Source organism: Somniosus microcephalus, chromosome 18 (assembly GCF_052327205.1).
Source record: "Somniosus microcephalus isolate GS21.2 chromosome 18, FLI_Smic_1.0, whole genome shotgun sequence".
NCBI lineage: Eukaryota > Metazoa > Chordata > Chondrichthyes > Squaliformes > Somniosidae > Somniosus > Somniosus microcephalus.
Window position 1 is genome coordinate 64,817,138 of NC_141004.1, and position 14,212 is coordinate 64,831,349.

General features: G+C 46.4%; 1 protein-coding gene across 6 annotated transcripts in view; it reads right to left on the reverse strand.

Annotated features, from left to right (window-relative positions):
• Positions 1-386: 386 nt before the first annotated feature.
• Positions 387-14,212, reverse strand: part of LOC147105333 (transcriptional enhancer factor TEF-5-like) — a 644,902-nt gene continuing 631,076 nt past the window's right edge. For all 6 annotated transcript variants that reach the window (XM_086011604.1, XM_086011603.1, XM_086011602.1 and 3 more), the window contains 3 exons: positions 13,217-13,357; positions 12,049-12,201; positions 387-8,259 (listed from right to left, as the gene is read on the reverse strand). In XM_086011604.1, the coding sequence (XP_085867730.1) occupies positions 8,146-8,259; positions 12,049-12,201; positions 13,217-13,357 (408 nt within the window). In that variant the 3' untranslated portion in view covers positions 387-8,145. The remainder of the gene's footprint in view (positions 8,260-12,048; positions 12,202-13,216; positions 13,358-14,212) is intronic.

A 14,212-nucleotide genomic window follows, 5' to 3' on the forward strand; every position in this document is an offset into this window, starting at 1 on the left:
AAGCTGGTGGTGGGCCTTCTTGAACCATTGCAGCGGTTTGATTCAACTGAGGGGCTTGCTAATACACTTCAGAGGGCAGTTAAGAGTCAATCACATGGGTGTGTGACTGGAGTCACGTATAGGCCAGACCGGGTGAAAGATGGCCGGTTTCCTTCACTAAAAGACATTAGTGAAGCAGTTGGGCCCGACAGCTTCCTGGTCACTTTTACTGCTTCCAGGTTTGGTTTTTTTTAAATTGAATTCAAATTCTCAGACTGCCATGGTTGGATTTGAAATCGTGTTCGCAGAATTACTCGTCCAGTAACATAACCAGTACACTACCATACCACTGTTCACACTCCACACTATTTCTTTTTAAAAAAAAAGCCACACAGCTGACACAAAGATACAGACACACCCACCAACAAATATTTATTGCTTTGTTTTGTTATTTTGTTTAAGGATCTGGGCTCTGAAGGCACCAAGATTAAGTTGATGGACATATGCAATGGATATATAATAAAACCCCCTCACAGTTCAGAAAAATATTATACATAGAAACAGTATCATCACACATTAACACATCTTTACTGTTTCAAATTACCTTTTCACCATGTGACAAGATATGGTTTAGAGGAATAAAATCAAAAAGTACTGTACTTCATCAAGAATACACAGCTTAGGGATTGCCATTAAAGAGCATTGACCCTCGTATCTGTAAGTACCTGCATGTTAAAGTCCTTCACGGTTGGCATAACGACAACACAAACGTTTCTTAAAGCCTTTATTTTAACTCCTTCGGGCCATGTCGTACAACAGTGGGTCTCACTTTGTTGCTTACGCTCAACTCCCGTCAGCTGTCCTGCCGTGATCGGGGGCTCTGGGGTCCATCAACAAAGAGGGCAGGGCTGCCCTCTGCTGGCAAATACCAGTAAACTTTCAGTTACAAAGGCGCCTTGTTAAAAAAAAACCCACAAATGAAGAAAGCTAAGGTGAGGGGACAAGGTCCGTCGTGCAGGGCACCAAGGTTGAAATGAGTAGAAGCCACATTGTGTGAGTAATGATCAGATGAAGCCAAGCTTAGGTCATAAAGGTTGTAGGTTGTGGGAGGAAGGGAATGCGGAGGGAGGGAATGCGGAGGGAGGGGAAGAGTCCCATTGTTTGAGGCCCTAGGAAAGAAAGGGTGGTGCTAGGGGTGGTCCAAGTTTCTGTCTTCATGGGCCAGAAGAGTGCGTACCAGGGGCCAGATATACAGGTTAAATCCATGACCCCATTGGTTTGTGTACCTCTCTAGTTGCTGATACAAACACAGTTTGGTACTCTGATTTACATCTATCCACAAAGAACTTAAAAACAGCACTTCCCAAACCTCCGCCCACAAATTTCAAGCAGCACAGACCAGCCAATAAGAAGTCTAGCCGCAAATAGGATTAAGAAGCTTGGGCACCAAGTTAGGATTCAGTGCGATGAGCCTGGATTTCAACCCAGTGTGGATGCAGGGAGGAGGAGGAGGAGGAGGAGGAGAGCTTCCTCCAGTATACTTGGAGCTGGGAAGAGAGGGGAGAAGAGAGGAACAGTGGAGTTAAGTAAGAAAGGTTGTAGGGGAGGCTAGAGGTGAGAGAAGGTTCATCTAACAGGCAAGCTTTCTCTTGATTGCAAAATATACAAAAAAAAGATATTTTCCCCCGGGGAGGAGTAGGTAAACTTTTTTCAGTATATGCAAATTCAACTAGAGCACAGAAGAACAGCTGTTGCAACATTGTGTGCTGTGTGACAGTGCTGTTATTATGCAGTCAGGACAGTTGGCTAATTCGCAAAATGGACAAAATTGGTTCCATAAATTTCAAAGCAAATGGTTATTTGATTAAAGCAATATGCAAACAAGTGTAACCCACTGAGAAAGCTGACAATGACAAGCCCCCTTTCCCCACCCCAACAGTGACCCTGTTCTGCTTGTCCAGGCTTGGTATGGTTCATGCCTTTGGGAACTCAAGGCCCCTTCGAAGGTGCGGCACGCTACGCCAGGAGTTAAAGGTAGTCACAGTTTGCCCCTGTACCCCAGTGTCGTGAGAGGAAATAATAATTAAAAAAACAGTCCATCGCTATTGGCCAAGAAGGGGGTAATGTTCCTATACAATACAATAATCAAGAAGGACATTTTTTTCAAAACAGAGTGACCTTTTTGTCAGCCTTCACAGGTAGTATTACAAAGATTCTTCAAAATATATATCTCCCAAAAAAAAATCCTATTGACATATCCTGGCTTCCTAGTTTAAAACACTATAAATGTTAAAGAAAAACACAAACACTGGTGGTAAATCAAGAGGTGAATGACTTCTAATCACCTGTAACCAGCAAACGATCCCAGGGTAGGAACATCTCAGGCCACTATCTGCAGCGACATCATGAAGGCCTCCTTAAAGATTTCCTGTAGGCAGCATTCCCAGTGAAACTGTCAACACCTAGATGTCACTATGTAGTGGCCAGAAGAATTAAATATTATTTTATAGGTTTTTTCCAGGGTGGGTGGGTTGAGCAACATGTGGATATTTTCCCAGTATCTTCTCACCCAGGGAGGGGGAGGGGGAGGAGGAGAGACCTTGCCATTTCTTGATTTCATGGCCTGAAAAGAAAGAAAGCCTCCTGCAATGCAGATATTAAACAGAAATGCTAAGCTCCCATTGGGATAGGTACCCTACGGGAGGCTGATAAAGTCAAGCCCGTCTCTTAGGTCCTGTTGGGTTTTGCCATATTACAATCGAGTCACGAACCCAGTCAGACTCCGGATGCAAGATCGACCTTCCACCTGAGCGCCCTGGGCCTTTTAAGTCCTAAAACCCAGGGATGGAAAGCGGTCTCCAAAGAGTTGCTCTATGACCCCCCCCTCCACTCTCTTGAGCATGCTATGCTGGCGTTTCCCATTGCCTGCACTTGTCTGGTTGAGCGAGACTCCCAGACGGACAGCAGACGTTTGGTGCTCATCAGAAACCAGAGACGGCCCTAAAAAGTGAAACCAACTCTCGACTCTCAACAGCGGCCAACCAGGGAAAGGCTTTAGCCTATGCTGTGCGGGGTGGGCTTGAACCCATCTTCCCTGAACATGGGTCTGAAGTATTTTGGTATATAGATAGGTATCTATTTCTTTAGAAAAATGCAAAAACTGGATTATATTACAGGAAGGAACAGCATACTGTCTGTCCAGGCTAACAAAAAGGCTTTAATAACTGGAGTAAATGTGAATGTGGCAGGACAACCACAATAGAAATATTGTGTACATGATATTTACAACAGCATTAAGTGCTAGGTGACATCACTAACAAATTAGGTTTCGACACCCAAATGCAACAATGCCTGAGTACCTCTCTGAGTGCCTCTTATATAGAATATATATATAGAATATATATAGAAAAGAACCCACTACTTTTCTAAAATTCCTCCACTCCCACTATTTGTTACATCCTTTAAAATAAGAAAAATGTTACGTCTGGTGTAAAAAGAAATTAAATTACAAAGCAAGCGAATTCTCTGATGGCACACACAATCTCAACTGCTCTCCTCCCTCCCACTGACTGGGATATTTTGTTCGCGCTTTTGAGCTGCTCACGCTTCCAGAGGTAGTCGTTCACAGATGTTGCTGGGGATCAGTGTGTCCCGGGGGCTTTGTTTCTTGTTCATAAAATACTGCAGGAGGAGGCAAGTGTGGGCAGAAGCCTGGGGTGGTGGGGCAGGAGTGGTAACACCAGCTGTACTCAGGCGAAACTAAATCATCACGACATGGACTCCTCCTGATTAGCACCCAGGTGGATAAAGTGTTAATAGGAAGTATTTTCTTATTTCCCCTTCGCTTCCCCCCCCCCCCCCCCGCCCCTCACCACCCAGTTTTCTCACTGTTTCTGAAGGTTCGGATTCCTTGCTGGGATACAGCGAGCAGCTCCACACTAGCTCACCCCAGGGCCCATTTTCTCCACAGATGACCCTAGCCATTGAATGTTGGCAGGTTATCGCAGCCTATCCTGGTCCTGCTCTCGCCCAACTTTCATGCTCCGACATGTTCCAGTGGGGAGTACGGATCGGTAACAGGAGGCTCCCTGCCTCCCTAACCAGGGTAACCAAGGCTAAGTTCATTATCCCCTATTGACCAGTGATGGAAGCTTGGGACCACCGGCCTGTCACTTCAAGTACCCGTACCGACCAACTGAGCCACCCGGGAGCTCCATGGATCTTCAGTGAAGGTGTTGACTGACACTGCCTACAGCTGACACCAGCAGAGTGACACAATCAAAATGGCAGGGACTGCAAATACCCCTCAAGGAGGCAACATTTATTATTGATATTGCCGACTGGGGGAGAGGGGAGTGAACGCTATATGTCTTCTATTCCATCCTTTCTCCTTTAAGCTCTTCCCACCACCTCCCAAAAAGATATCGGTAGGAAGTGACTCCTGAAAGGCCTCACCATGGGTCATTGCCAAATACCTTATATTTAAAAGGGACGGGCCATCATGATTTGCTGTACTAATGGTGGGGAGGGGAGGGGAGGGATGGCAATTGAAAATAAAATGGCAGCCACACCAAAGGATGGTAAAATCACACCATAAAAAGATTTCTTCAGGGTGGTTTCAAAGATGGGCCGAGCTCCCATTTCTGAAACCACTGCGCAAGTAGTAGTCATCACCAAATGGGAGCATATTTGGACACAATCCAGGACCTTTTGTCTTCAACAATATTTCTGATTGCACAGCTCCTTTGACTGGAGCCAAATTCTTTCATTCTGTAACAGTCATGGCCATTAGATTGTGTTAGTAATGACAAGAAGAGGGAAGGGGGGGAAAAAAAGAGGGCGAATACGGGCCAGGTGACAAAAGCTAATTAGTGGAAACTGCAATGCTGATGGTGCCAGTTAATCAGGGTTCAGGCAGGTGCGCTAGGAGTCAGAGCATGCATCTCTGCACTAAATAAAGTAACTCCAGGAGCGCGCAGGAATATGTCACCCCCCCCCCCCCCCACACACATCACAATGGGACAGACAACAGCCAACTCTATGCCTGATGCCATCAACAAATCTCCGAAGGTTTGTTCAAAACCTTTTGAGCGGGCACCCTGACGCCCCAGAGGTAAAGTCTGCCCATGAACCCGGCAGAACAGGAAGGCCCCAAGTTTGCTCCCTGGTCTGTGGCGGGCTAGCTGATCTCAGCATGGGCAGCAATCAGGAGTGCTAAATTGGGCCCCCGGCTTAGGGAAGGGGGGGTGATAAAAGAAACGAGCTAGTGTTCCCCAGGCTTGATGCCTATCCAGTCACATTTGCTGGATGGGTGCGTGTGTGGACAGCAGGCGATCGGGTCCAGCCGTTGAATAGCTGCCAGCACTCACCTTCAGAGCTGATGCATGAACAAGGGCCAATTGAAAGAGCCTTATAGCCTCTGGAAGCCTGCCAGAACCGACGGCTTTCTCTGGAGACTCCAGAATCAGCTCTGTAGGAGCAGTAGTGTAAATGGTGCAGTGGACGATCTCCCATTTACAGTTGGGCTATCAGGGCCTGTATATATTTACCCAGCGCCTCCTCCTATTCAGCACAGTTCAGACTTCGGACACAGCACAGCTGCTGCTATCTCACTGCAAAAGGGGGAGGGAAGTAATTAAAAACTAAGATGGTGTCACTGCAAAAATCCCGATCGCTTGTTCCAGGAATCTGGATGCTAGGAGATAATCTAGCTGTCGGTCCCCCACGTGCTTTCTCAGATAGAGGATCTGAAAATGCGTGGAGAGAAAATCCCCATCTCCCCACCAAAACGGGCTGCCAAACACACAGCGTTGTCTGTGGCATTCAAACAAGGCCTGGTCAACAAATCAACAATCCACACCATGCTGTCCCACTCATTAAAACCAACCCGTCAAATTGGTGCTGTAACTGCTCCATACACTCATCTCTCTCTCTCTCTCTCTCTCTTTCCCGCTCTGCTGTGGAACCAGAGGCAGTTTGGAGCTGGGGAGGGGAGACAACTTTAGATGGTTCCTGAAATTAATTGCTCAGTTTCTGTTCACTTACCACCCCTGCCCCCTCCATTGCAGTCTCCAGCAGTGAAGGCTGGTATGTTACAAGCTTCCTTGCCTTCACTTTAAATGCAAGAATGTTCTAACCTGTTCCCCTACAACAATAAAACATTAACGTAGTGGACAGAACAAACCCTCGCCGCACTTCCCCCCACCCCCCCCCCCCAATCCCTACAGCCAACCGGAACCCCAAGGGTGTACCGCGATCATTTAGTGCTTCTAAAACAAGACAAAAGATAGAAGTCAAAGGGCATCAGGCCAGGCTTATCCAACCAAATGCTGACACAGTGCTCAGCTCAAACACCAGTAAACCATACTCACTGCCCATACAGAGCTTCCCTACAGTACCCAGCCAGCCACAATCAGCATTACCTCGCTCCTGCCTACTCTCACAGATTATCTGCTCATTATCACATTGCTGTTTGTGGGAGCTTGCTGTGTGCAAATTGGCTGCCGCGTTTCCCACATTACAGCAGTGACTACACTCCAAAAGTACTTCATTGGCTGTAAAGCGCTTTGGGGGCGTCCGGCGGTCGTGAAAGGCGCTACATTAATGCAAGCTCTTTCTACCTGTCACTGCTTGAATCGTCACAGTAAACGTCCAGAGGAGAAAACACTGACCCCTTTGCACATCAGAACACACACAGTCAGGTTCTCGTGCCCTCGGTATTACCTCATGGACCAGGGAAAGGACAGGACCAGTCACAGTTGCTCAGAACATTGACCTGCCCCCTCCCATCAGATATATTGACCATCTCTCCTCAGGCTCATTATTTTACTACGATGTACCCAAAACATGGATTCCTGCAACCACAAAGAGTCCGATCACTTTGGAGCGAGCTGATTATAATCAGTCAGCTGGTTCCCCCGTTCCAGTATGGAACCTGCTAGAGACAGACTGTAGTGGTATTATTTCCCCAGAAAAAGATTTCAGACTTTGCCAGGATCTTTAGATTTAAGATGCTTTTGGGCAAAGGTTGGTTTCAAGACAAAACCCTAATGGGATTCAATGATCAACAACGATCCCTTATAGTTTCTTGCAAATTGGTTGGGAGACCCCAGAGGAAATATGCCCATAGTCAACTATCCTGCTTACCAATAAAGTACCGTGCCAACATTCACAGTATAGGCTCACAGGTGGAGAATGACCACACAATTGAGGTGCCACAGGGCAGCCGGTGCCCGTGGAACAGCATCCCAGCCAGAGTCAGTGCCCTCGGAAGAGGAGGAAATTGGATGGGAAAAAACTGTCCCGATACCTTATGTTCTAACCCTACAAATACTGGCGCAAACATATCTGGGTAAACAAATAAGTCATTTGCCCTGATCTAATTTAACTTGTGTAACAGAAACTTAAAGGGGGTGAGGCCTGTTGGCTCCTGCCCTTGTATGCCACCCTCCACTTTCACCAGTCCATCTTTCAAACCTGTCATGCCCACCTTACACTACTGAGCCAGGTCCACCAATAAGGATAGATGCATACTTTCTGACCCAAGCCAACCGCCCCTCACCCCACAAAAAAGAATCATTCCGAGAAGTCAAAGAGGCGACGATACCAAACCTCCATCAAATGTCTCGACGATGGATTCAATAGCTACAAAGAGGTCACCTTTGGCTGCCTGTTCTTTTGGGCTGGGCAGCCATTTTGTGATAGCAAACAAACAAAATGGAAGTGTTTTACTTTCCGCCCCTCCCTCAAACAACTACAATAGAAGACAACATTCCTACATACAAGCCCCCAATAACACACACTTTCTGAAAGTGACCTTTATCCAATACTTACTATCCCTGAAGTGTAAATATTATTATTTTTAAAAAGGAAGAAAAACCGTACCATTACCTCTCACTGAGCTCGAGTTCTGGAGAGAGGAAATAAAAACACACACACATATATGACCCTCACAGAAGTAGTGCAGAATATTGTTCTTTGACTTCACAACAGTTCATTTTTTTTGTCTTTTTTTTTACATTTGTTCTAATGTAAAAATATCTGTATTTCTGTGAAAAATAGATTTTTTTTTTTTGCGTTTGGTAAAAATGAGCAGGCACCAGGATGTGTAGATAATTGGCAGGCGGCAGCACCCTCTGTGTAGGGGAGGTTTTGGGGGGGGGGGTCCTAGTCCTTCACCAGTCGGTAAACGTGATGCTGTGCACCGTGTTCACTTGTCGACACCTCAAATACAAACGCTATACACAGCAAGGTCTCCTGGGTGTCCCGGTTGGTCACAACCTGGCAGAAAACGAGAGAGAGAGAGAGAGAGTGAAGAACTGAGTGGACATGCAATTGAGCAACACAAAAGTCCCATAGCAACACCTTTCTGGCATCACCATGGACCTCATGGAGGAACATCAGCGAACAGGAACACCACCACTTCCAAGTTACACACCATCCTGACTTGGAAATATATTGTCGTTCCTTCATCGTTGCTGGGTCAAAATCCTGGAACTCCCTCCCTAACAGCACAATGGGAGTACCTTCACCACACGGACTGCAGCGGTTCAAGAAGGCAGCTCACCACCACCTTCTCAAGGACAACTCGGGATAGGCAATAAATGCTGGCCTTGCCAGCGACGCCCACACCCCATGAACGAATTTTAAAAAAGGAGTCGGAGCGTGGTCTAAAAAGGGGAAAAAATAAGCTAGACTAGGAGGCTGGGCAATGAGTATTAATTTCACAGTAAGAATGTAGGCAGGAGACAAAAGTACAATGTTGTCAAACAAGACAGATTTGATCTCTCAATAGATGTCAAAGGGCAAAGGTGTGCAAACAACAACCCACACCTCGAGTATGGTCATGTTTTGGGATTTCAGACTATGCCAACACAAGGAGGACCTTTGTGTAGTAGGTGTTAAAAATGCTACTACTGATCTTAGTTCTCAAGAGGTTAACTTCACAAGTCAGCAGGGCTAAGGGCGTGGGGTGGGTAGATTAGCATTGGGGTGGGTAGATTAGCATTACGATGGAGTGTCTGAACCCGACAATGGAATTTTAACACTCCAGTGATTATTCACATTTATTGCTGCCTTGACAACTTTATTCATTTGAACTCAGCAGGGCTCATTGCCAGGTTAGGCCGGTGGATTCCTAAAAGTGGACACTGGAGTCAGGTTGGAACATGTCAGGAGACTACAGGGAGTGGAGGTCCGGCCCTGGCTAAAGGATTGCATTCTGTTCACCCAGGTAAGATGACCCACTGATGTGGGGAAGCGTAGCACGTTCATTATTTAGTGTTATTAAACCAGTCCGCCTTGGATTGTTTGAAGAAACACACATGAGAATGAGACATATATCTGGTTCAGATCAGAAGTGGGTTCCATTGTTACACCCCCGGGTTACTTTATGGTACAAGTAGTTAGAGGGCAGTGTGAGTCAACGCCAGTAAAAGTAACGGTCGCAGACTGCTTGCGGGAATGACTGGCACCATGAAACCCGAGAAGGGATCTATGGCAGACCTGAATTTGTACTTATCTGGTTCAGGTTACTACGACAATAAGGTCTTGAGATTTAAGGCCTTGAGGCAGTTCAGGGAAAAGTCACAAGGCAGATTCCCGAGGTAGGAGGGAAAAGCTAGAGAAACTTGTGTTTTTCAGCTGTGGAAAGAGATGACAGAGGTGGCCTTATAGAAGTATGTAAGTTAGTACAGGAAACTTTGTGCTATCCGGCACCGACGGGACCGAGCTGCTGCCATTCCCTCAAAACTGCCGGACACACCAGCGTTAATGTTGAAAGAGACGGAGATTCTTATCTCCGTATCTGACAACAAACACTGTCGCTTAGCAACAGCTTCTAAACAGTCGGGTGCAGCTGCAAGCGTCTGTAGCTGAAGCTGTTGCTATAGCTACAGACCTTGCAGTGCTTGACTGGGGAAAAAAAAGCAAAGAAAAGAAACGAAAATAATAAAAAACGGCTCCTGATTTTTGCCAGTGGCTCCAGCTTGCCGGATGGTTCGCCTCCGGATAACTCAAAGTTTCCTGTAAATGGTATAGAACGGGTAGTTAAGAAAATTACTTCATACAAAACTATTAGAGTAGGACAAGGGACATGAGGAGGAATTTCTTCACCCAGAGAGTGGTGAACCTGTGGAATTCTCTACCACAGAAGGCAGTTGAGGCCAATTCATTAAATATATTCAAGAAGGAGTTAGATATATTTCTTAAGGCTAAAGGGATCAAGGGATATGGGGAGAAGGCAGGGACAGGGTACTGAGTTTGGATGATCAGCCATGATCTCATTAAATGGTGGAGCAGGCTCGAGGGGCCGAATGGCCTACTCCTGCTCCTATCTTCTATGTTTCTATAAGCTGAAACTAGTAGAAAGAAGTTCTTCACACAAAGGGTAATCAAAATGTGGAATGGACCTCTGGACACTGTTCCCTGTCAGCTGTGCTTTGTTCTACGTGGCCTGTTCCTTTAATGCACGGTCCCTTTAAATTTCTGCGCATGTGCAGTGTTTACAACGGAAAAGCCGGTGAGCAGCCTGCACGGGACATTACCCATTAGTGCACGGCCGCACAGCTTGGAGGGAACATTGCCTCTGGGTACAGTAATAGTCAGCACATGGAATGGACATCTGTATACAGTAGTGGAACTCCAACCCTGGAATAATTTAACAAACAGTAGGATGCCATCATGCGGAGTGCAACTGTCGGTTCATTCTGGATGGATGAGTTAGGATGGGCTGATTGTCCTTCCTCTTCCGAAGGGATGGGATATTTTGAATTTGGCAGGACTACCCATTTGGGAATCCCTGTTCTCTGCGCTGCCGGATTCTTCTCTTCCAAAAAAGCAGTGAGGCAAAAATTACCAAGTGGAGAATAAAAAAAGTAACATATGTGTGTGTGTGAGGTGTAATACTGGTGTATGTGAGGTGTAATACTGGTGTGTGTGAGGTGTAATACCGGTGTGTGTGAGGTGTAATACCGGTGTGTGTGAGGTGTAATACTGGTGTGTGTGAGGTGTAATACTGGTGTATGTGAGGTGTAATACCGGTGTGTGTGAGGTGTAATACCGGTGTATGCGAGGTGCAATACCAGTGTGTGTGAGGTGTAATACCGGTGTGTGTGAGGTGTAATACTGGTGTATGTGAGGTGTAATACCGGTGTGTGTGAGGTGTAATACTGGTGTATGTGAGGTGTAATACCGGTGTATGTGAGGTGTAATACCGGTGTGTGTGAGGTGTAATACCGGTGTGTGTGAGGTGTAATACCGGTGTGTGTGAGGTGTAATACCGGTGTGTGTGAGGTGTAATACCGGTGTGTGTGAGGTGTAATACTGGTGTGTGTGAGGTGTAATACCGGTGTATGTGAGGTGTAATACTGGTGTATGTGAGGTGTAATACTGGTGTATGTGAGGTGTAATACCGGTGTATGTGAGGTGTAATACTGGTGTATGTGAGGTGTAATACCGGTGTATGTGAGGTGTAATACCGGTGTGTGTGAGGTGTAATACCGGTGTATGTGAGGTGTAATACCGGTGTATGTGAGGTGTAATACTGGTGTATGTGAGGTGTAATACCGGTGTACGTGAGGTGTAATACCGGTGTACGTGAGGTGTAATACCGGTGTACGTGAGGTGTAATACTGGTGTATGTGAGGTGTAATACTGGTGTATGTGAGGTGTAATACTGGTGTATGTGAGGTGTAATACCGGTGTATGTGAGGTGTAATACTGGTGTATGTGAGGTGTAATACCGGTGTATGTGAGGTGTAATACTGGTGTATGTGAGGTGTAATACCGGTGTATGTGAGGTGTAATACCGGTGTATGTGAGGTGTAATACTGGTGTATGTGAGGTGTAATACCGGTGTATGTGAGGTGTAATACTGGTGTATGTGTTGACAGGATGGCTGAATACGCCACTGATGAGGGCGACCTTCATTCACAAGTTGGAACATCTTTCTTATTTGGGGAAGGGGTGAAAAGTGCCTCTGATCGTAATATTCTGTGACAAAAAGGTGACAGACCAGCGGCACTCTCCCTCTGCCACACTCAAGGGTCGGGTGACTGCGCAAGTGTTTACCTGCAGGATGGTGAAGTTCTCTAGCACACTATTCATCATGTACTTCTCTGGTAAATGCTTGAGTTTGTGGATGAAGTTGATCATGTATTCACACATCGGGGAGCGATGGATCCGATACACAAACCTTCCGTTCTCCAGTCTGGCATATTCTGTCTGTGGGACAAGAGATAGAAGAGGGAACCGTGTTAGGGAAGCAGTGTTTTTGTCGGTGTTTGTCTGTTCCACAGGAGGCCCTGACAGTAAATCACACCTGGGGATGCTGGATCCAGTTTGGCTCCATCTGGATTTGTCAATAAGCCTACAATTAAGCCCTTGCGCTAAAAGTGACTGAATATTATACATAAAGCAGCCTCAGGCGGATTTCCCATTGCAGGATTATGGGACAGTCTCAATGTTAACACGATAGAGTAACACAGAGTCCCTTAAGGAACTAATGCCAACCTCCCACAGACTGGATCATCAGGCCAGCAACATCATCACTCAACACGGAGACCTCAAGAGTTTAAAGGGTGTGATATATTTGTTCCTTCTTTCTCTCTTCCCCACCCACCCCACCCCGCACCACAGAACTGCCTTAAGCTGGGTACAAATTGGCAATCTCGCTCAGAGAGGTTCTAAGGATGGCTCTTATGGGGGATGGAAATGTCAGATTGGATCAGAAGAGGGTGCTCCTGTGCAGTTGGGAGGTGGTGGTGTGGTGGCGGGGGCTGTGGAGGGAGAGGGAAGGTTAAGCCATTTTTGTTGGGGAACAGGTGAAGAAGCTTACACTGTATCTGACGGTTACAGAATTGGCTTTGGACTACTCGATGAACCAGAAATGTCCCACTCCTCAACATAAGCATTGACGTAAGAAAACTACTAGGCACTTGGTCTAAATGTTAAACAAAGCTTTAATCAACTGTTTTACAACATGGAGGTCTAGTTGTGTCCTCCACTAGTTCCTGTTAAGAATGTCCTGCGCAAGCTGGGCCCGTGCCCGAGTATTTATACTCTCCCTGGACAGCGCCACCTGCAGGCCACTCAGTATTATTTCATAAGTCTTTCTTTCATGAATGACTGATTCATGTCAAGCATCCCTTGACTTAACGTGCACAAAAACATACTGCTTTCTTTTAGCCACAACTTCCTCTTGCACTTCGTTAAATTTTGCTCTAGAACCACCGCTCACCTCCACCTTCTCTACCACTTGCTTTCCAAAAGAGCAGACCTTAGTGGAGCAGGTGATAGTCATGTTCTCAGAGCTGGTGTACTGGCTGCTGACTCCATAGAAGGCCCCAGGTCCATCCTGGATGTTGCTGTTAAGGTCCGCCTGCGGAGACAGATGCACAGAACTGAAATAATGGATAACATCAACAACAACTTGCATTTATATAGCGCCTTTAATGTAGTGAAATGTCCCAAGGCGCTTCACAGGAGTGTCATCAAACAAAATTTGACACCGAGTCACATAAGGAGGTGTTAGGGCAGGTGACCAAAAGTTTGATCAAAAGATAGGTTTTAAGGAGCGTCTGAAAAGAGGTTGGAGGTGTAGAGAGGCGGAGAGGTTTAGTGATGGCGTTCCAGAGTCTAGGCCCGAGGCAGCTGAAGCACGGCCGCCAATGGTGGAGCGCAGAGATGTCGGGGGGGGTTGTGGGGCTGGAGGAAGCTACAGAGATAAGGAGGGGCGAGGCCATGGAGGGATTGAAAACAAGAATGAAAATTTTATAATCGTGGCATTGCTGGACCGGGAGCCAAGGTAGGTCAGCGAGCACAGGGGCGATGGGTGAACAGGGCTTGGTGCGAGTTAGGACACGGGCAGCAGAGGTGGTGAGAAACGAGAGCTGCAAGGTTTGGAGCTGAAGAGACATTTACAAGAAAGGGCAGGTTTTCACAGGAACCATTTACAGTAGTTTGATTTGTTCCTGGAGCTGAGTCAAATACTGCTGGTGACAGCCAATCATTCCTTGGGTTTTCTGCACTCAGGCGAACATCCAATGATGGAAAATTCCAGAACTGGTCAACAATCTGAGACTCATTGACAATTTTTTTAAATGCAAAACTAGTTGACACAACTGAGTTTACATAAAGAGGCTGAATATTGATTACCTGATGATTTTTAATCGAGTAATTTGCTGCAGTTGACAAAGGGAATGCAATTATTAAAAGGCTGCGAGGTAACAGAAGA